At 38.2% G+C, this 23,400-nt stretch overlaps 1 protein-coding gene across 1 annotated transcript in view; it reads left to right on the top strand.

Moving 5' to 3' along the window:
• The first annotated feature begins 9,045 nt into the window (after positions 1-9,045).
• The window catches only part of LOC115222599 (leucine--tRNA ligase, cytoplasmic), a 77,442-nt gene continuing 63,087 nt past the window's right edge, over positions 9,046-23,400 (top strand). The window contains exons 1-5 of the mRNA XM_029792897.2: positions 9,046-9,126; positions 15,362-15,480; positions 17,374-17,461; positions 20,298-20,378; positions 23,204-23,335. Coding sequence (XP_029648757.2) covers positions 15,362-15,480; positions 17,374-17,461; positions 20,298-20,378; positions 23,204-23,335 — 420 coding nt within the window. The 5' untranslated portion in view covers positions 9,046-9,126. The remainder of the gene's footprint in view (positions 9,127-15,361; positions 15,481-17,373; positions 17,462-20,297; positions 20,379-23,203; positions 23,336-23,400) is intronic.

The following is a 23,400-nucleotide window of genomic DNA, read 5'->3' on the forward strand; positions in this document are numbered from 1 at the left end:
TCAGTTTAGATGAGATGCAGTTTGGGTTCGTGCCAGAGAAAAGCACCACTGATGCTATATTTCTGGTAAGACAGCTGCAGGAGAAATACCCAGCCAAAGATAAACCTCTGTACCTGGAGAAAGCCATTGACAGGCTTCCCCGATCCCTTATCTGGTGGTCAATGAGGAAACTAGGGATAGATGAATGGTTAGTGAGAGCTGTGCAAGCCCTGTACAGGGACACTGTCAGTAAGGTGAGTGTTGGCAACAAGTACAGGGAAGAATTCCGAGTAGAGGTAGGGGTCCACTAAGGATCAGTCCCCAGCCTCCTCCTATTTATCATAGTCCTCCAGGCAATAACGGAGGAATTCAAGACAGGATGCCCCTAGGAGCTCCTCTATGCTGACGACCTTGCTCTAATTGCTGAGTCACTATCAGAACTAGAAGAGAAGTTTCAAGGGTAAAAGCAAGGATTAGAATCGAAGGGCCTTAGAGTCAATCTAGCTAAAACCAAATCCTAATAAGTAGGAAGGCAGACAAACCACAAATCCCTTCAGGTAGATAGCCCTGTTCAATTTGTAGAAAAGGCGTAGGTAGAAACTCTGTAAGATGTACCCAGTGTAAGCTATGGACACATAAGAGGTGCAGCAATATCAAAGAAAGGCTAGCCGGGAAGATAGTTTTTGTATGTGGCAGATGCTCAAGAGCAATAAACACTGAAAATGTGCAGAGAACAACTTTTGCCACATTCCAGGGAGAAAAACTAGAAGTAGTTGATAGCTTCTGTTACCTAGGTGACCAGGTCAGCAGCGGGAGTGGGGGTGCTGAAAGTGTAGCTGCAAGAATAAGAATAGCCTGGGCAAAGTTCAGAGAGCTCCTACCTCTGCTGGTGACAAAGGGCCTCTCGCTCAGAGTAAAAGGTAGACTGTATGACACATGTGTACGAACAGCCATGCTACATGTCAGTGAAACAGGGGCTGTAACTGCTGAGGACATGCGTAATCTGGCAAGGAATGAAGCCAGTATGCTCCGATGGATGTGTAATGTCAGTGTGCATACTCAACAGAGTGTAAGTACCTTGAGAGAAAAGTTGGACCTAAGAAGCATCAGATGTGGTTTGCAAGAGAGACGACTGCGCTGGTATGGTCATGTAGCGAGAATGGATGAGGATAGCTGTGTGAAAAAGTGCCACACCCTAGCAGTTGTGGGAACCTGCGGAAGAGGTAGACCCAGGAAGACCTGGAATGAGGTGGTGAAGCATTACCTTTGAACAAAAGGCCTCACTGAGGCAATGACTAGTGACCGAGACCTTTGGAAATATGCTGTGCATAAGACCCAGGAAGCCAAGTGAGACCATAACTCGTGGCCAATGCCAGGGGTGTAACCAGCCCACTTATGTGTACCTTTCCTTCATTGGACACTAAACTCTGCTTGCGAAGACCTGTTGAGGCCAAGTGAAATTGAAATCAAATTCAATGACTGGCATCTGTGCTAGTGGAGCACTAAGAGCACCATCCGAGCATGATTGTTGCCAGAGCAGCTGACTGGCTTACATGCCGGTGGCATGTAAAAAGCACTATTCAAGCATGATTGTTACCTGCACCACCTTACTGGCAATTGTGTCAGTGGCACGTGAAAAAACATTCACACAAAGTCGTTGCCAGTGCCGCTAGACTGGCTCCTGTGCAGGTGGCATGTAAAAAACACCATTTGAACGTGGCAGTTGCCAGTACTGCCTGACTGACCCTTGTGTCGGTGACACGAAAAGTGCCCACTACTCTCTTGGAGAGGTTAGGAAGGGCATCCAGCTGTAGAAACTCTGCCTGATCAGACTGGCGCCTGGTGCAGCCATCTGGTTCGCCAGTCCTCAGTCAAATCGTCCAACCCATGCCAGCATGGAAAGCAGATGATAAACGATGATGATGATGATATATATAGATATACACAAACGTCTAATATAATAAATGCGAAAAGTAATTTCTGTGTGTCAGTGTGTCACAGTTTGGCCCTCCCTCTCTCACTATTCAGTGACACTTCTACTGTTGATGATGTTTTATTAAAAGTAGTAGTGTTGATGGCGTTAGTGGGAGTAATAAGAGGGAGAAAGAGTGAGTATGTGAGAGAAAGAGGGACTGAACACTGAATTCATTTTCTTAGTACCACCACCATATCTACCATACATACACCATTCAGACTTCTGATGTCACCACCATCAATACTTTTGACTCCATCATCACCACTGTCCACTTCCCTTCCACCACCACCCTCCTTGCCACATCTACCTCTATCACAACTACAGTTCATACTATTATTATCACTCCATTACCATCACAAAAAGGCTGAATGGTATCTGTATGGCAGAACCGTTAGCACACCGGGCGAAATGCTTAGCGATATTACGTCTGCCGTTACGTTCTGAGTTCAAATTCTGCCGAGGTCGACTTTGCCTTTCATCCTTTCGGGGTCAATAAACTAAGTACCAGTTACGCACTGGAGTCAATGTAATCGACTTAATACCTATGTCTGTCCTTGTTTGTCCCCTCTATGTTTAACCCCTTGTGGGCAATAAGGAAATAGATGTGGTAGCAATGGTGGTGGTGTTGCTTATCATGCAGCTTTGCAATAAGTTCCAAATTATATCATTGTTTTGGTGAAAATTGTTCATTTCTTGAAAAATATTGTTCAAATTTAATGTGTACTCAATGCATGAAGTGTCATTGTTGGGCCTAAGGCCCAATGAAGAGCCCTCCACAGGGGCTACCTTAAAAGCCGCCCAATAGGGCGGCTACATAAACAAAGAGGCATGCAGACACACCTGACAATGACATTGATTGTGAACTTATCCTGTCTTTTAGTTGTTTTTTGTAGTTTATGTAGGTGCCATGCAGTGGGATTGAACTTAGAACCATGTGGTTGGGAAGCAAACTTTTTATCATAGAGCTGACTGTTGCCTGAAAAACCGTGGTCCCGATTTTTTTCAAGTCGGCTCGGTTAGAAAGGATGTTGCCCGGGCAACACCCCTGCATCCGCCACTGCTTTATATTCTTTGTGTTGTAAAGAAAAAAGCTTTAATACAATATACATCAGTGCGCAATATAGAATTATTAGATTAAAAGAATGAGAAAATTTACTTCCCTTTTTGATAGAGTATTATTCCACAGTTGTACTTGTAAGCACAGTACTGCCATTATTATTAATCATTCCTCCAGTGTGTGTGAAAGAGAGAGACAAACGGTTCTTTGTAAAGGCCGTCTACCAAAAATTCTACTCGAAAGATATTGATCAACTCCGAGGCTATAACAGAAGACGCTTGCATAAGGTGCTACGCAGTGAAATCGAATCAAGAACCAGGTAGTTGTAAAGCGAACCACTTAACTATACTGCGAGTCTGCACCCATGGCTATAATTACATTTGTAAAAATTTGTATGGGGTAAAAACAACAGAATAAAAAAGGGATTTATTCCGTTTTTATATGACTGAGGTTATTGATAAATTGCTTAATATAGCTAATGTAACATACAATGCAGTTTTGTGACATACATACCTTACCAAAATTGATTTTGTAATTTCAGTGTTAATATTGTCCAGCAAGAATAATACGTCTAAAGAATATTGACGTTACAGAGACATTAAATATAAATACAAATACTGTGTTTGGTAAACAAACCGTACAGCATTTTATATCATTTTTATCCACTTACCCTATAATGGAAAAAATCTTTAGAATGATATGAGACAAGTAAAATAATTATGCCGATAAGTATACTATAAGAACACGTGTTCGATGTAAACAACAATTACTCTATCAAGGGATATTACCCTAGTTACCAAGATGTATGTAAATAAATTCGCGATATTTACGTACAATTTATAAAGAGAAAAATACAAAGAATCTTTAAATTGTCATTGTTCTACCTTCCATAATCATAATATAGGCAATTTCTTTTGATTTAAAATTCTTCCGCTTAGTCTTTTTTAAACAATATTTTATCTAAGAAAACGTTTGAGTATGTCTTATAAAACATAGGGGATTCTTTACGTGTGTCACCGCTTTCAAGTCAGCTGTGTTGTGTGTACAGGGAGAAATTGTCATGACAACTTTTCATCAAGAAACTTCATAATTTGTGTGTTACCGAAACAAACAAGCAAAAAAAAAAATAAAATAAATGGCAATCTTTCGTCTCTAGTAGACCTTTCCGTCGATTTCCGTAAAAAAATTATTTTTTTTTACATATGGGCTTGCGGGAACTTTTGAAGTAATGAGAGCGAAAGAGACTAAGAGAAAGCGATTGTATGACGAGGGAAGTTCTTTTGAAGTTACCGTCCAGGGGAGCATTGATGTATATATATGTGTGAGTGTGTGGTGTGTTTGATGGGGTGTGGGAGACAGACAGTATGTTGTGTAAGTGAAGTGCTTCTGTTAGTGTGTGTGAAAGAAAGAGATAACTGAAATTTTTTACTCGGTGTATGTATATTACTTCCAAAGTTCCCGCAAGCCCATATGTAAAAAAAAAAAAAAATTTTACGGAAATCGACGGAAAGGTCTACTAGAGACGAAAGATCGCCAATATTTCGATAAAAGTCTATGACGTCATGAGTGAGTGTTTGACATTGTGTTTCATCTGTTCGACAAAGGTGAACGGTCAAACGCACTCGTGACTGAGTCATATACCAATACCGAATCATTGCGAAATAACTAAGAGACAATAACAAAGCGGTTTTAATTTGTTTGGCGATTAGCAGAAGAAATGGCTCTTTTTTCCAAAGGCATTTGGGCTTCATATACGCTACATTCTAACATAGTAGGGGTGGGGAACAAAATCAGTAACCGGGGTCAAAATTAGTAATTTCTAATTTCTTGTTATTTTCTCCTTAGCTTCTTCGAAAAATAATTACAAGTATTGCATCACCATTTTGTACTGTTGCATCACCTATAGGAGTAAAAATTGGTCAGCAGAGTTGTTACTATTGAAATTAAGGGAGTCCAAAACAGTCAAGTGATAGAAACCTTTTTTTTTTTCAAGAAATATTTCCTCTACTTTGACTCGATTGTAACTGAGGTTGCTAATAAAATATCTGGATAATTTTTTGGTCTTTAACAATCAATATTCTTTTCTCTGTTGGATTCCAAGTCGATTTTGCCACACACTAATGTCTAATTTTCAAGTTTTCATAAAATGATGTCTAAGATAGGCGTAAGAGTAGCTTGCTTACGAACCACATGGTTCCGGGTTCAATCCTGCTGCGTGACACCTTGGGCAAGTGTCTTCTACGATAACCTCGAGCCGACCAAAGCCTTGTGAATGGATTTGGTAGACAGAAACTGAAAGAAGCTCGTCGTATATAATGTATGTATGTGTGTGTCTGTGTTCGTCCCCCCAACATCGCTTGACAACCGATGCTGGTGTGTTTACGTTCCCGTAACTTAGCGGTTCGACAAAAGAGACCGATAGGATAAGTACTAGGCTTACAAAGAATAAGTCCTGGGGTCGATTTGCTCAACTAAAGGCGGTGCTCCAGCATGGCCACAGTCAAATGACTGAAACAAGTAAATGATGTCTAAGATAGAGGAAGGAAGGGAGAGAGAAAGAGAAGCAGAAAAGGAGGAAAGGAGAAGAAACATTGCAATCTTTTAATCGAACATGACTGACAAATTTTCCCTCTCCTCAGATTCGTAAAGAGAAATAAGCTCACCTATAAATAGGGAGAGAGAGGATGAAAGATAGAGAGGGAAGGAGGAACATTGTAATTTATCAACTGAACACAATTAACAAAAAAATCTTTCCCATAAACAGAGAGAGAGAGAGGGAGATAATATGAGAAACAATAAAATACCTAATGTTGAATAAGCCAGTAACGCCAAATTGGCGGCACCAAAATGTCTCATATCTAAGTAATGTTCACAGGCATTGGAACAAGGGAAAACAATACCAAAGCCATACAAGAATGCTTCATTGCCAACAACTAGTATGTGTTAATTATGCTTAGCACAAAGATAAAAAAAAGAACAAGCAAACAAACAAACAAAGAAAAAAACAGTATTTCTTATCTTCAGAAAAGGAGTCAATGTACAGCATGAGAATGCCAGGCTGTATTCAGGAGTATAGAACATTTTCCCCCCTCCCCAAGGACAACAGATAATGATTTAAAACTTCTTAATATATTAGAGAGTGGGTAATTAACCAATGGGGTTAATTGTCCAAGAGGGTAGTTGACATCGGGGGGAATTGTCCTATGGAGGGGTAATTGTCCTGATATGGTATTCAGTGATGGTCATTTATGGAAAGTCTTAAGGCTGGTAATTTTTACTTCACCCATCCTATTCACCACACTAAGAGCTTCATTAGATATCTGCTCACTGAGGTCATTTGAACAAAGCATTCAGAAGTTATGAATATGTTGATATAATGCTCAAGTTCCTTGCCTCTTCTAAAATAACTGGGGTTTTTTCTGTAGAATCTACACACTTGATAGAATCAAATTTTTCTTCTACAAACTTTGGTAGAATCTAGCTTCTCATCTACAAATTTTGGTAGAATCTAGTTTTTCCTCTACAGACTTCAGTAGAATCTAGTTTCTCATTTACAAACTTTGGTAGAATCTAGTTTTTCCTCTACAGACTTCAGTAGAATCTAGTTTCTCATTTACAAACTTTGGTAGAATCTAGTTTTTCCTCTACAGACTTCAGTAGAATCTAGTTTCTCATTTACAAACTTTGGTAGAATCTAGTTTTTCCTCTACTGACTTCAGTAGAATCTAGTTTCTCATTTACAAACTTTGGTAGAATCTAGTTTCTCATTTACAAACTTTGGTAGAATCTAGTTTCTCATTTACAAACTTTGGTAGAACGTAATTTCTCATTTTAAGGTGCAGGCATGGCAGTGTTGTTATGAAACTCACCTTGCAATTACATTGTTTCATTTTTCAGTCTCACTGCACGGTACTTTGGTCGAGTGTCTTCTACCAAGGCCTGCCACTTGACGACTGGTGTTGGTTTGTTTACATTCTCATAACTTAGCAGTTCAGAAAAAGAGACCGACAGAATAAATAACAGACTTATAGCATAAATAAATAAATCATATGTATTGGGATTAATTTGTTTGACTAAACACATCAAGGTGGTGCCCAAGCAAGGCCACAATCCAATGGCTGAAACAAAACTTGTTTCATTATGGGCAAATATCATTGCTTACAGTGGCACAAATGCTTTCAGTTACTATTTCCAGTATGCTTTGTATTGAATTGGTGGAAATATCTCATGAAGTATTCAACACTACTTCCTAAAAGATATAAGTTAGGCAGTGATGGTGAATAAAGGAGACAATACTTTTCACCACCCTAACATATACTCTTTTACTTGTTTCAGTCATTTGACTGTGGCCATGCTGGAGTACTGCCTTTAGTCAAACAAATCGACCCCAGGACTTATTCTTTGAAAGCTTAGTACTTATTCTTTTGCTGAACTGCTAAGTTACAGGGACGTAAATGCTCCAACATTCGATGTCAAGTGACTCACACACACACACATATTTATATATACGAGGGGCTTCTTTCAGTTTCCTTCTACCAAATCCACTTATAAGGCTTTGGTCAGCCTGAAGTTATAGTAGAAGACACTTGCTCAAGGTGCCTCACAGTGGAATTGAACCTGGAACCATGTGGTTGGTAAGCGAGCTTACCACACAGCCAAAATATAAAAATGGTTCTGCATTAACATATTCACACACAGAAAAACCAAAAAATGTCATAGCTGTATAGTTTAGAAGCTCATTTTTCAACCACATAATTTTGGGTTCACTTCCACTGCATGTCACCTTGGGTAAGTGTCTTCTACTATAGCACTGAGCTGATCAATGCTTTGTGAATGAATTTGGTAGATAGAAACTGTGTGAAAGCCCATTGTGTATCTATACTGTATGTAGATAGGGTTAGAATCCAGGCTGTGTTCTCTTGAAGAATATCTGCTTATTCCAGTTTTCCAAAATTGTATGTGGTTGTTATATTTGAGTGACAGATTTGAAAAATACTGGGAAAAGTTTTGGCATTATTTATCCACCATTACATGTTTCATTTGCTAGGATTTCTAATACGAAGTATGTGACCTGTTTTCTATTACATGTACACCTCTGTAACTCCTATTCACAAATGAAACACGTGTAATGGTGAATAAATAACGTCAAAACTTTTCCAACCTCCTGCTTTGTTATACATACATACATACATACACACACACACATACATATATACGTGCATGCATGCATACATACATATATACGTGCATGCATGCATACATACATATATATGTACATACATACAAACAAACATACACACATACAAACATGCATACATATATACATACAAGCATGCATACATACATACATACATACATACATACAAATATGTGTGTGTGTGTTTTATGTCGTCAGTATTTAATATATATGAAAAAAACACACTGTAAAACATTAGAGTAGTAATAAATTTTTAGGAAGTTAAAAGTAATGGCTGGTCATACATTGCAAATTGGAATCACACCTATAAAGCATTTAGCAGTATAGGCAACTCAGCCATAACTTTAAACTTCCTGAAACACATACACACACACACACATATGTATGTATATGTGTGGTTTTGTGTCTGTTCTACCCCAACCACTGCTTGAGAAACCAGTGCAAAAAGAGTTGATAAAATGAGTGCCAAGAACATTTTATTGGACTAGACCATGCATGGGGAAAATGCGGCCCTCGACATGTTGTTGTGCAGAACTCGACAAGTTTCTAGGTTATTAATTTCATACAATAACAAATAAAATTAAGAACTGCAAAAAATTCAGTGTAAAATGTTTAAAGTAATATTTCATGCATATTTTTTTTTACTATGCAGCCCTCCCACTTGGAAAGAGTATAGTGTGGACCCCCCCCCCCCATAGTTGACGAAAAGTTGCCCATCCCTTGACTAGACTTTTCAAGGCAGTGCTCCAGCATGGCTAATGTCCAATGACTGAAACAAGTAAAAGATTAAAGATTTAAAAAAAATTAAAATATCCTAGCCGGAATTAAATACACGAAGGACTTTAATCAATTACTTCCCCTTAGATTCTAACCGGTCTTCCTATCTCTTATGCGTGGTTCACGATCCTCGACTCAGCTGTACGTTTCTTTTTTTCTGTCTTCTCTATGGGAATTTTTCAACTTTACTTTTGAATTAGCTGCTGATACTAATATTTCTTTCTTTCGCACATGGGAGCAAAAGTTCTAGTTTGCTGTTATTTTTATCCTAGATATTTTAATTTTCAAACTTTGTAAATTTATTAATTTGAGTAATAACCGCTTCTTTCGTTAGATATTTAGTCTATTTGTCGTCTTTGTATTACATTTTTTTATTAAAACAAAAACACCCGAATGCACGCTCGTGCTCTTGTTCGGACAGACACGTTCACACTAATTGAAACGCATGTTCTTTTTTACCGACGAAGATTTACTAAGCGATAAAGCAGCCACTACAAAGCACTTGAGGTATTAGAAATTGATGTCCACATCTTCATTAAACAACCATTCTATACGGTCTTAAAATAATAATAAAAAGAAAGGATGCGTTAGATATTGTAGTCAGTCACAAAGATGGTCACGGTTGGAGCGTTTTTGACTTTAGGTCTGTTCATTCAGCACTCGTATGTGGCTAAGTAGTGCGGTAACATCAACACATGTTTATATTGCATCAGCTTTGCGATTGGTGATAACAGAAGCCCTATGGAAGTATTACTGTTGCAATTATGTAGCGTGCAGAAGTTTTACACAAACTTCCGTTATTCACTAACCTAAAAGGAAGAAAAAAAATTTTTTGTAATTGGCGGATACTTTTATGAAAAGTATATATCGCGAACTAGCAGTTCTTAACCGCAGCCCTCAAGCATCCTACCCGCGGCCCTTGACGGTTTAGCTTCTATAAATCTATTATAGTCTTCTATTGAAGAAGAATATAATAAATTCTTCTCTAATTGTCTTTTACAATGTTTGGGTACGGCCCTAAAAGAAATCCAGGTTTTGGATCTGGCTATGATATTAAAACAGTTGAGGGCCATTGGCTCAAACGGAGGCGATGTTTCGATTATTGTACACAAAAGCAGGGTTACCGTCTTAAAATAAAATAAATAAACCATATCGGATAATGTAGTTTTAGATGAAGTATATCCCAATAAAAATATGAAATGATCACAGCAGGAATACCTTTCACCATAAGTTTGTCGGATGAGGACTGACTTGGGGAAAAAACAAACACCAGATGCAACGTTGATGGCTAAATGTGTGCGTGTGCGTCAGCTTTTTCGCTTTGGGATTTTTAAGAATTCGAACCGGTCTCTACAAAAGTAGGAAGGCTCATTTGTTTAGGTCAAGAGAACATTTAGGGATCTGTGGTTCTCTGAATTGGTTGATGCATGAATATAAATGTATAACATTATGATCATCGATTAGCGACTGTTTTCCATGCTACGGTTTGACATAGCGCTGGCCAGCCGGGGAGCTGTTTTGGCATGGTTTTTACAGAGTATGCTGGGTGCTTTTTACGTGGCACTGGCATCTGCAAAGGACAAGCCTGTTTGTATGTGGAATAAATTTGCTGTCATGGGTGTGCATGTTACAATTGAAAACGTGTGCATTTTCATTACTGTTTGTGTGTGTGTGTGTCTATGCTTTCCATTTGTATGTGTGGTTGTGTGCACATACATACCCGGGACACTCAAGTGGAAAATACCTGAAATGTTTTACAATTTCTCTCTGCTAAACAGATCAGTTGTATCTGGAGAATGCAAGTTCTGTTCTTTGTATGTATGTCTTGGATATAACATTAAGCTGCATCCAGTAGTGGCAAAGGAACAGAGACAACACGCACCCACAAACACCTGGGTTTCTTTCAGTTTCAGTCTAACAAATTCATTTATAAGGATTTTGTCAACCTGAGGAGTACAAGATACTTGACCAAGCGTACCACACTGTGGGACTGAACCCAGAATCACGTAGTTGAAAAGCAAATTTCTTACTACACAGGCATCATTCAAAAGTCACAACAACGTGAAGAAGCGCATTGGCACTAGTGGTGTGCAACAAAACCTGATAGTCTGGTTGATGCAGACTATCAGATTAGTCTATCAAATATAATGCTTATCTATCACATACATGTAATTCTGTATACACATGTACACACATACACTTACACAAACACATAGTATATATAAATCACAGTTTGTGTGTGTATATTGACTAATGTATATATTTCCACAATTCTCAACCAATTTTCACTAAACTTTACACATACATTACTTATGTGCCAAGGATGGTCATGCACTATAACATATGGCCCAGAGCTCCCACATAAATGAACAAACAGGCGCAGGAGTGGCTGTGTGGTAAGAAGCTTGCTTCCCAACCACATGGTTCCGGGTTCAGTCCCACTGCGTGGCACCTTGGGCAAGTGTCTTCTGCTATAGCCTGGGGCCGACCAAAGCCTTGTGAGTGGATTTGGTAGACGGAAACTGAAAGAAGCCTGTCGTATATATATATATGTGTGCGTGCATGTCTGTGTTTGTCCCCCTAGCATTGCTTGACAACCGATGCTGGTGTGTCTATGTCCCCGTCACTTAGCAGTGCCGCAAAAGAGACCGATAGAATAAGTACTGGGCTTACAAAAGAATAAGTCCCGGGGTTGAGTTGCTCGATTAAAGGCGGTGCTCCAGCATGGCCACAGACAGATGACTGAAACAAGTAAAAGAGAGAAAAGAGTATACATTACTTATGTGCCAAGGATGGTCATGCACTATAACATATGGCCCAGAGCTCCCACATAAATGAACAAACTGGGAAAAATTATGGTTTACATGGGGTTTTTCTCTAATTCGTTGTATGTAGGGTCTTCTATACTTTTTTAATCTATATTGGCATCAAAGAATATGTTTTTAGTGGTTTCCACATGTTTTGATTTATTATTCATGTTGTAATTGTGTATTATTACTTTCTATATTTTTTATATGTGTATTGGTGTATATTTTTTTAGGGTTTTGGTTAGAGAATATTATAAAAGTGAAAGAATTTTGTCTATTTATTTATTTCAACTGTTTTTCATACTTTTTTAATCTATATAGTCGTATATTTGCATTACAGAATATATTTTTGATTTATTATTTATATGTTAAACCATCCAAAGGATGGGTGCGTTTGCTTGAGGAGACCTATTGAGTCGAGTACATCAACATCAAATGGAAATTGTAGTTGTGATATCCGTGCTGGTGGCACATAAAATGCACCATCCAAACATGGCCGATACCAGCGCCGCCTTGACTGGCTTCTGTGCCATTGGCACGTAAAAAGCACCAACCGATCGTGGCCACTGCCAGCCTCCTCTGGCACATAAAAAGCACCCACTACACTCACAGAGTGGTTGGCATTAGGAAGGGCATCCAGCTGTAGAAACACTGCCAGATCAGATTGGAGCCTGGTGCAGCCTCCTGGCTTTCCAGACTCCGGTTCAACCGCCCAACCCATGCTAGCATGGAAAACAGACGTTAAACGATGATGATGATGATATTTATATATACATTTTTAGGCATCCAGCCGTAGAAACTCTGCCAGATCAGACTGGAGCCTGGAGCGGCCCCTGGCTTCCCAGACCCCGGTCGAACCGTCCAACCTGTGCTAGCGCGGAAAACGGACGTTAAACGATGATGATGATGATGATGATGATGATGATGTATATAACTCTTGCATTCAGATTACTCTATGAAATATAATGCTTATTTATTCACATTGTTTTAAATTAATCATCATTATCTCCTAGCTTTGAGATTTTGATGATGCGATTATTTTTAGAATGACATTGTAGAGTAGGTGTGATAAGCTGGATATTGCCAGTTTGAACATGAAACATGGATACGTTGGCCAGGTACGGTCAGCTTAATTGCTACATTCAGTTAGCTGTTCTCCTGTGGCCATGTGTGGAATGGCGGAATTCTTATCTCATTTTTAACACATTGGTGTTCAAATTTCTTTGTCAAATGTAATGCTTATTTATTCATATTGTTTTGGATCAATCATGTATTACCTCATAGCTTTGAGATTTCAATGATGTGATTGTTTATTTTTAGAATGACATTGTAGGATAGGTGGGAAAGACTGGATCTGGTCAGTTTCAACATAAAACAGAATATATGGACTGGATTTGGCTGGTTTAACCCTTTAACATTCACATTATTCTGTGAAATATATTGCTTATTTATTCACATTGTTTTCAGTTAATCTTGCATTACCTCATAGCTTCAAGATTTCAATGATGTGATTGTTTATTTTTAGAATAACATTGTAAGGTAGGTGTGAGAGGTTGGATCCGATCAGTTTGAACATAAAAAAAACAATTAGAATATTTGAGCCAGACATGGCTGGTTTAATTATAGGGTTGTGGTGTCAATTTTTAAGGGTGCAGTATTTTTGATCATGACAAAGGCCTCAAGAATTTGAATAAAGTTTGTATTTGATGCTAAAGTTGTTTTAAATGGCTATCATTCTTCTCATTTTTTTTGTCTGTTGTTCTTCAAGATTCTGTTCTTGGTTTATATATATTTCTTTATTGTCCAGAGGGGGCTAAACCTAGAGGGGACAAACAATGACAGACGAAGATATTAAGTCGATTACATCGTAACCTAAAGGCTGAAAGGCAAAGTTGACCTCGGCAGAAATTGAACTTAGAATGTAACACTGCTAAGTATTTCACCTGGTGTGCTAACGATTCTGCCTGTTAGACGCCCCATATTAATGATATGTTGTTTGATATCATATTTAAGCTTGCCATCTTTGCTTGAAATTAATTACTGTTGATTAGGTCATTATTATTGTTTAACATCTGTTGTCCATGGTGGCAAGCTAGGGAGCTAGAACAGGCTAATCTGATTTGGCAAGGTTTCTACAGATGGATACCCTTGCTAATGCCAACCACTTTACAGAGTGTACAGGGTGCTTTTGCATGATGCTGCACAAGTGCTTTTACATGGCACTGCATGGGTACTTTTCCGTGGCACCACACAAGCACTTTTATGTGGTGACACCATAAGTGCTTTACACCACCTGAGGGACTGGTCTTAACACTTCTGCTGCTGGTATGCATAGTGATGTGAGGGTCACCCCCTTCAGTCATCAATAACCATGGGATTGCACTTAGAAAGTTACCCTCCAAGGCACAAATCCAGGATAGGTTGTTTATGGAAGATCAGCAATCACTAATGCATACCAGCCTCCTCTCTCCATGCCATTATATGTACATGCGGTAAAACGTAAAGACCCCCCTTGGGTCATGATGACCATGGGATTGCACCTAGAAAGTTATCCTCCGAGGCACAAGTCCTGGCAATGCTGTTTATGGAAGACCAGCAGTTGCCCATGCATACCAGCCTCCACTCTCCACACCAGCGACGTTATCCAAGGGAAAGGCAAAGGGGCGATACAGCTTGGCACCAGTGACGTCACAACTCATTTCTACAGCTGAGTGAACTGGAGCAATGTGAACACAACACACAGCACGGTCCAGGAATCAAACTCACAACCTGACGATCATAAGCTCGACGCTCTAACCACTGAGCCATGCACGTTCGCATATAGCAATATGGAGACCACTGATCATTGACTCTGTGGTGAAATTTAATTTTTATTAAATAAAAGTGGAAATCGTATTGTAATTGTTTCAGAAAAGCATCTTATGTGATAGTTTAGTCCTGGATCAGTTCTAATCAAAGGGAACTAAGATCAAACATGCTAGCCGTGATAATGATGATGATGATCATCATCATCATTTGGTGTTTGTTTTCCATGCTGGCATGGATTGGATGGTTTTAGAAAGCGTGCAAGGCCATGAGCTACATTAGGTTCCATCGTCCGTTTTTGCATGGTTTCTACAGTTAGATGCCCTTTCTAATGCCGGCTGCTTTATAGAGTGTCCTAGCTACTTTTTATGAGGTACTAGCACCATCAGTCACCCTATACCTTGTGGCTCAAAACCACATCCTCTCAATACTCTTCCCCTCTCCCAGTTGAGGGTTTTTGTTAATCCTCTCATCTTATTTTTCTGATAGAGATTATCTCTTATTGTAAGACTGTAGAGAGTGATTTGAGGAAGATATATTTGTTATTTTTAGCAGGTTAAACAACTACATATAGACTCCCATGTTGACTAGACTTGTGTAATGCTTTGTTTTTAGACAAAAATCCCTTTGCATGTGACAAAATAAGAAACAGTAATATACCTGCAATCAATCAATCGACTTCACCTTTTCCCTTTATTATCCTAGCAAGGAAATGATTATTATGAAGACAGTACCTTCTCACTCAAATCTATATTTCATTACAGATGGAACGAAAAGGCACGAAGAAACTAACTGAATTCCTTGAAATACAGGACGCACAGCAGGCTCGATGGGAAAAAGAGAAAGTATTTGAAGGGGATGCATTCACTTCAGATCCTCAAAAGTAAGTACAAAAGAGAAAAGAATATATATTTTTTTCATTTAAAATTTAATTAACCCTTTAGCATTCAAATTTCTTTGTCAAATGAAATGCTTATTTATTCACACTGTTTTGAATTAATTAAGCAGTATCTCTTAACTTCAAGATTTTGAAGATATGATTGTTTATTTTTAGGTTAACAATGTAGGATAGGTGTGAGAGACTGGATCTGGTTAGTTAGACCGTAAAAAAGGTAGAATATTTGGGTCAGATATGGCTGGTTTAAATGTTAAAGATATATATATATACATAGGTGCAGGAGTGGCTGTGTGGTAAGCAGCTTGCTTACTAACCACATGTTTCCAGGTTCAGTCCCACTGTGTGGCACCTTGGGCAAATGTCTTCTACTATAGCTTTGGGCTGACCAAAACCTTGTGAGTGAATTTGGTAGACAGAAACTGAAAGAAGTCATTGTGTATATATATATATATATATATATATATATATATATATAACACACACACACACATGTAGTACTCCAGCATGGCTGCAGTCGGGTGACTGAAGCACATAAAAGAATATATAAATGTATGTGTGTCTTTATTCCTTCAACATCGCTTGACAACTGATGCTGGTGTGTTTATGTCCCCTGTAACTTAGCAGTTTGGCAAAAGAGACCCATAGAATAAGTACTAGGCTTACAAAGAATAGGTCCTGGAGTCGATTTGTTCAACTAAAGGCGGTGCTCCAGCATGGCCGTAGTCAAATGACTGAAACAAGTAAAAGAACAAAATAATACATGAGTTGATATCAGTAGGTTCCCAGACTAGTTATGTTTAATAAGAAATATCTTACATTATTTACACTTGACGGATATTTGTCCTCATCTTGTTTGTTAACACGTTTCGGCTGATATACCCTTCAGCCTTCTTCAGGTGTCTTGGGGAAATTTCGAACCTGGATTCTCATTCCTAAGGTATTTTTCGATATTATTATTATCAGTGTTCAGGTCACTGCTTGGAATCGAACTTGCAATGTTGGGGTTAGTAGCCTGCGCTCTTAACCACTACGCCATATTCTCGTGGGCATATCTTATTTGCCTAAGTTTTAACATCGTCTCCTTCAAAATAGTCACTTTGCATAGCAACGCACTGGTGCCAGTGTTCCTGCCACTTTTGGAATCTGGCCTGGAAGTCTTTGAGGACCTTCTGCAATTTGCTTTGGTGCTTGGCAACAGTGTTAAAATGGTGGCCTTTGTGCTGCTTTTTCATCTTGGGGAAGAGATGAAAATCTGCAGCTGCTAAATCTGGTAAATGAGGTGTGGATGCGGAAGCAATACTATGTTGTTTTCGGCGAGAAACTGATCACAAAATCACAAATTTCACAACTTGTGAAGTAAACACAGCAATGTCGTTCGATGCACTGCCTCATGAAGGCCACTGCTAGCTCTCACTGCGCATGCAACTGTGTGCTGCCGTCTGTTAGCATACTACAGAGCTAGTCCGAGAACTTTTTCATACCATAACTTTGAGATTTCAATGATGTGGTTGTTTATTTTTAAAATGACATTGTAGGGTAGGTATGAGTGGTTAGATCTGGTCGGTTTGAACATAAGACACAAAGTATTTGAGCTGGTTATGGCCAGTTTAAATGCTAAATGGTTAAATATAGTAAAGATTGTTTGCCAACATAACATGGCAGCCCTGGTTTAGGACTAATGTTGCTGTAATTTAGCCCCAGGAGACATCATCTCCTGCTGGCTATATGACATGATCTGTGTCTTTATATTTTCAAACAAGGGAATCTAGGTTAAATATAGTTTTTTCCATTTTTAATATTCTCTAAATGTTGTATATTTTCTGAAAAAAAAGAATAAAAAATTATAATTATCTTTTAAATTTTTTTTTTAATTTATAGAAAAAACAAATACTTTGTAACGTTTCCATATCCTTATATGAATGGAAGACTGCATCTGGGACATACATTTAGTTTGTCAAAATGCGAGGTTAGTATTAAATGTCTTATATGTAATCATCCATTTCACTGAGTGTTCTTTGTTCCTTCTTGAGCCATACCTGGCTCATAAGGGCCAGTTTCCCAGTTTCATTGGTGTATAAGTTTCCCACCTGGATAGGATGCCAGTCCGTCACAGGTGAGCTGCTAGATGTAAGAGGAAAGAGTGAAAGAAAGTTGTGGCGAAAGAGTCATCAGAAGCTTGCCATTACCTTCTGCTGGAGCCGTGTGGTGCTTTGGTGTTTCGCTCATAAACACACACATCACCCGGTCTCAGATTCGAACTTGCAATCCCTCAACTGCAAATCCCCTGCTCTAATCACTAGGCCATGTGCCTCTACTGAGTAATAATAGATATATTGAATTTAAACAGTATTTGTTTAGACCAGTGTATTTCAGCCATTTTTTTACTTCTGCAGTCCTTTTGATTCTTATTGTACTCAGATAACCATTCCTAGCCGTTTTGATGTTTTACAAAATTCCTATTCAATTTTTATAATTAAATATTATTAGGAATTGTATTAAAAAAATATATTGTTAAAATACTTTGTGTACTGTAGAAGTTTGACTAATATCATCATCATCATCGTTTAACGTCCGCTTTCCATGCTAGCATGGGTTGGACGATTTGACTGAGGACTGGTGAATCAGATGGCTGCACCAGGCTCCAATCTGATCTGGCAGAGTTTCTACAGCTGGATGCCCTTCCTAATGCCAACCACTCTGAGAGTGTAGTGGGTGCTTTTATGTGCCACCGGCATGAGGGCCAGTCAGGCGGTATTGACAACGTCCACGCTCAAATGGTGTTTTTTATGTGCCACCTGCACAGTAGCCAGTCCAGTGGCACTGGCAATGACCTCGCTCGAATGTTTTTTCACGTGGGTTTGACCAGAGCTTGCAAGCTGGTGGGGCTGCACCAGACTCCAGTATGCTTTGGCATAATTTCTACAACTGGATGCCCTTCCCAACACCAACAACTTTTACGTGGCACTGCATGGACACTTTTACATGGCACTGCACAGGTACTTTTACATGACAGCACTATGAGTGCTCTACACCACCAAAAAGATTGGTCTTAACACTTCTGCTGTGGAGTACGGGTCTTTTTGAGTACAGTCAGGCATCTCATCAGAAAGTTTCAGCTTCCTGAATTCATCCTTCAGTTCTTCACCCCATGTCATCCTGGGTCCCCCCACTTCCACATGTTCCATCTATTTTGAGAGGTTGGCACTTCTCTATGCAACTGTCCTCATCCATCTGCATCACATGACCAAACCAGTGCTGTCTTCTCTCTTGCACACAGCAACCAATTCCTCTTATGCCTAACATCTCCCTCAGGACACCAGCGCTCTGTCATGTATGCACACTTACATTACACATACAGTTGAACATACCAGTGTCATTCCTTTCTAACCTTCGCATGACCTCTACATTCAGGGTCTACATCTCATTACCATGTAGAATTGTCCATAATGTATTGCCAACAAATTTTAACGTCTTATTTGGATCCCAGTTGAGAATGACTGGTTTAGACCAATATTCTTACATTGAAGGTCGTATGGTGTGTCAGATCTTATTCTAATTTTTTTTTTTTTTGTTAGTCAGTAAAAGGTTGGAAATTCTTCTCCTTTTTGACAAGGTATTGAGTGTTGTAATCTATGTTCTGTCAGATGGAGCTAAAGAGATGGATTTATTGAACAATCGAAGTTGATCATTGCTTGTGCTAGAAAGAATATAAGGAAATATGCGATCATGAAGTTTCTTAACACTGGCAATCAACAAACGCTTTTCTTGAGCAATTTAAGGTTTAAAGAATTAATAGTCTTGAAAGCCTTATGTGATTTTGTCACCTTCTTTAGAAAGGTTACAAGGATATAGGGTAGGTGCGAGAAGGTGGTTCTTGTTGGTTTGAACATAAAATGGAGAATATTTTGGGCCACATACGGCTAGCTTAACCCTTTAGCATTCAGAACACTGTCAAATATATCATCATCATTGTTTAACATCTGTTTTCCATGCTAGCATGGGTTGGACAAATGCTTATTAATTGACATTGTTTTCAATCAATCATGCATTATCTCATAATTTTGAGATTTCAATGACTTGATTGCTTATTGTTAGAATGACATTGTTAAATAGGCATGAAAGGCCAGATCTGTTCAGTTTGAACATAAATTGCTGGTTTAACTCTTTAGCATTCAGATGTAATACTCATTTACTGTAAATCCTTGAATATAGTCCACCCTTGAATATAATAATACGCAGGGGATTTTTAGGTGGGTGTACCTCTGAAAAACCTATGCACCCATTCTCTAATTTGAGTCAAGGAGGTCTATATAATGTCCTTGGTTTGTAAAAATGTATACGGTAACGTCCTTTATTATTATTGTATATATCACATAATGCAACGTGAAGCTTTTTTGTGCATTTTGTTTGCAGAAAATAATGAAATAACAGTAATAACGTTTAATAAACATTGCCAGACAGCAAATAGAGATTCGAACATTGCTTTGGAAATAATTTTCATTTTTAACCTCGTGTATAGTATGCACTAGGGATTTTGACCTTTAAATTTTGGGGAAAAAATGCAGATTATACTCGAGGATTTACAGTAATTACATTCTTTTCAATTAATCATTTCAATGACGTAATTGTTTATTTTTACAATGATATTGTAATGGTAGGTATTACCGTCTAGATCTGGTCAGTTTGAACGTAAAAGGCTGGAGCTGGTCAGTTTAAATGCAAAGGGATTAAGAGATTTATGATACAAAAATGTCTTTTTTTTTTTTTGTTTTTCACATGCTGCTTTCTTTTTCCTTTCTCAGTTTTCAATTGGCTTTTGGAGATTGAAAGGAAAACATTGTCTATTTCCATTTGGACTTCACTGTACTGGGATGCCAATAAAGGTAAACCGATTTTTATTTAAACAAAGGATTTTATATTTCAGATGATATTTTGTTTAATAATTATTTTCTCAATGGATTTACTCCAATAGAAATGTTTTGAAAAATTTTATAACGTAATTTATTTTATTCTTGTTACTTGTTGCAGTCATTTGACTAGCCATGCTGGAGCACTGCCTTGAAGTGTTTTAGTCAAACAAATCAATTCCAGGACATATTTTTTAAGCCTAGTACTTATTCTGTTGTTCTCTTTTGCTGAGCTGCTAAGTTATGGGGGTGTAAACACACCAACACCGGTTCTCACATGGTGACGGAAGGGGGATAAACAGAAAGACACACACACCACAATATATATAGGGCTTCTTTCAGTTTCCGTTTACTTTTAGAATGTCCAACTGATTGCATTTATGCAATTTATTTTTAACATTTGGTAAGTTTTATATTGCTACAAGCAGAAACACTCAGCCTTGTCTGGGTTTAGTAATGTCTAACGTAGATACTATCACATCACATAGGTACTATCACGTGATTTAATCATATTTTGGATAAATTGCTTTAAAAATATGCTGGTAGTCTTCATTTGATCTGGGATTCTTAAAACTGTAATGTGTGTGTGTGTGTATAGAAGCAGGTGTGCTTTGTGGTAAGAAGTTTTGCTGTGTAACGTCTAGAGCAAATGTCTTCTACTATAAATCTTCGGTTGACCAAAGCCCTGTGAATGGAAACTGAACGAAGCCAGTTGTATATTTGATGTTTGTGTGCTTACATCCCCGTAACTTAGCAGTTTGACATAGAGAGCAATAGAATAAGTACCAGGCTTAAAAAATAAGTACAGGGGTCGATTCATGACTGAAAATTCTTCAAGGCAGTGCCCCAGCATGGCTGCAGTCTAATAACTGGAACTAGTAAAATATTATATATATATATATATATATATATATATATATATATATATATATATATATATATGTATATATATATGTATATATATCTTTATATATAAAACTGTAGTTGTGTGAGTGTCTGTCCCCTTCGATTTAGATTCCTAACTACTCCCACATTTTGCGGTGCAGTTTAACCAAACCGGGTATCTTATAGTCGTGATTCATATCGAGCCCTTCTGGGTATTAGCGCGCGTCTACGATGAGTCTACGATTTTTAAAATAATTTACCATCATTTTTTTCCATTTTCATGCATATTTTTTAAAGGGAAGTAACTCTCTAAAAATGTCTACGATGAGTCAACGATTTAAAAAAAATTTATCATCATATTTTTTCCATTTTTTTGCTATTTTTTGGCTATAACTCTCTAAAAATGCTGTATAGTTATTTCCCTTACAAACCCGAGCAACGCCGGGCGATACTGCTAGTATATATATATATATATATATTCTTGTTTCAATCAATTGACTGTGGCCATGCTAGAGTACTGCCTTTTAGTTGAAGAAATCAATGGCTTATTCTATTGGTCTCTTCTGCCAAACCGGTAAACCGGTAGAGTAGTTTTCTAGATATCAGAGATTTTCAGGGTATAAATACTCAAAACGGTGCATAATGGGAAAATGTTCCGAAAATAATCTTCATCCTGAAAGGGAAGAAACTCTTATCTTTCTATTAGACTGAGTTTTTTTCCGTGTGCATTCAACGTATTTGGCTACTATATCTATAATACCCTGCTACCACGTAACAGCTATTTGCGATAAAGGACCGGTAATACCTGTTATGTAGCAGCAGAGCGTGCAAGAAATAGGAGCTAAATCTTTCTTTTTCTGGGGAAGTGGCCATTTACATGTGATTTTGATTTATAGAAAGCATGCGTAATAACCTGGAAAAGGAAAAAAAAACCCCACAAAACAAAGCTCTGTTGCTGGGAAACTCAGAGTTTCCTGGTGATCCAACGGGTTACGGGTAGTCTAGTCTCTAATATCATAAGAACAAGGAAATAATTTTTTTAAAAAAACCCAAATATTTATTAATTGTATGCTTAACTTTTCATGTGTCAGATGTGTTGGTCAAAACATATTTTGTTCAGTCGACAGGAAAGAGATTAGTTATCCATTGCAATGCAGTTCATTTAATTTTAATTGCATAAAAGAAAAGTCACTGGTGCTGGGGTCACATAAAAAGTGGTGGTGCCACATCAGGAGCACTGGTGCTGGTGCCATGTAAAAAGCACTGGTGCTGGTGTCACATGAAAAGTACTAGTGCTGGCACTATGTAAAAAGTACTGGTGAGGGTGCCACATCAAAAGTACTGGTGCTGATGTCAAGTAAAAAACACTGGTGCTGGTGCCATGTAAAAAGCACTGGTGCTGGTTCCACATAAGAGGCACTGGTGCTAGTTCCACATAAGTGCTGGTGCCATGCAAAAAGCATTGGTGCTTGTGCCATGTAAAATGTGCTGGTGCCACATAAAAAACACTGGTGCTGGTGCACATCAAAGGCTCCCTGTACACTCAGTAAAGTGGTTGGCACTAGGAAGTGCATCCAACTGTAGAAACCATGGCAAAACAGATAATGGAACCTGGTGTAGCTCCTGTCAAACCATCCAGTCCATGGAACATAGACATTAAATAATGATGATGAAAGATTTAACAAATGTTGAACAGTGTTGGCTTATCAGTTGTCATATCTATTTTACTTGTTTCCATAGATTTCACTATCTTACCATGTTGTATCTTTCTGTCTGCATACATGAAGTTTGTTAAAAAATATAAATTTAAATTAAAAGAAAAAAATAGATTAAATCCTTTAATTTTTCAACTTTTTATTATATTTCTGTTTTTTAATTTCATTTGCTGCTTATACTTTCGATTTATTTTTTCGTAGGCTTGTGCAGACAAACTGGATAGAGAAATAAAGATGTTTGGTAACCCACCCAACTTTCCATTGGAAGAGGAAGCTGTTGAAGAAATTGAAACCTCTTCACCAGCAGCAGTTGACAAAACTAAAGGAAAGAAGGTAAAGTCCGGTTTTCTAGACTTTAACCCTTTAGCATTTAATCTGGCCATATCCAGCCCGAATAT

The sequence above is a fragment of the Octopus sinensis genome, linkage group LG20, assembly GCF_006345805.1.
Source record: "Octopus sinensis linkage group LG20, ASM634580v1, whole genome shotgun sequence".
In the NCBI taxonomy this organism is placed as follows: domain Eukaryota; kingdom Metazoa; phylum Mollusca; class Cephalopoda; order Octopoda; family Octopodidae; genus Octopus; species Octopus sinensis.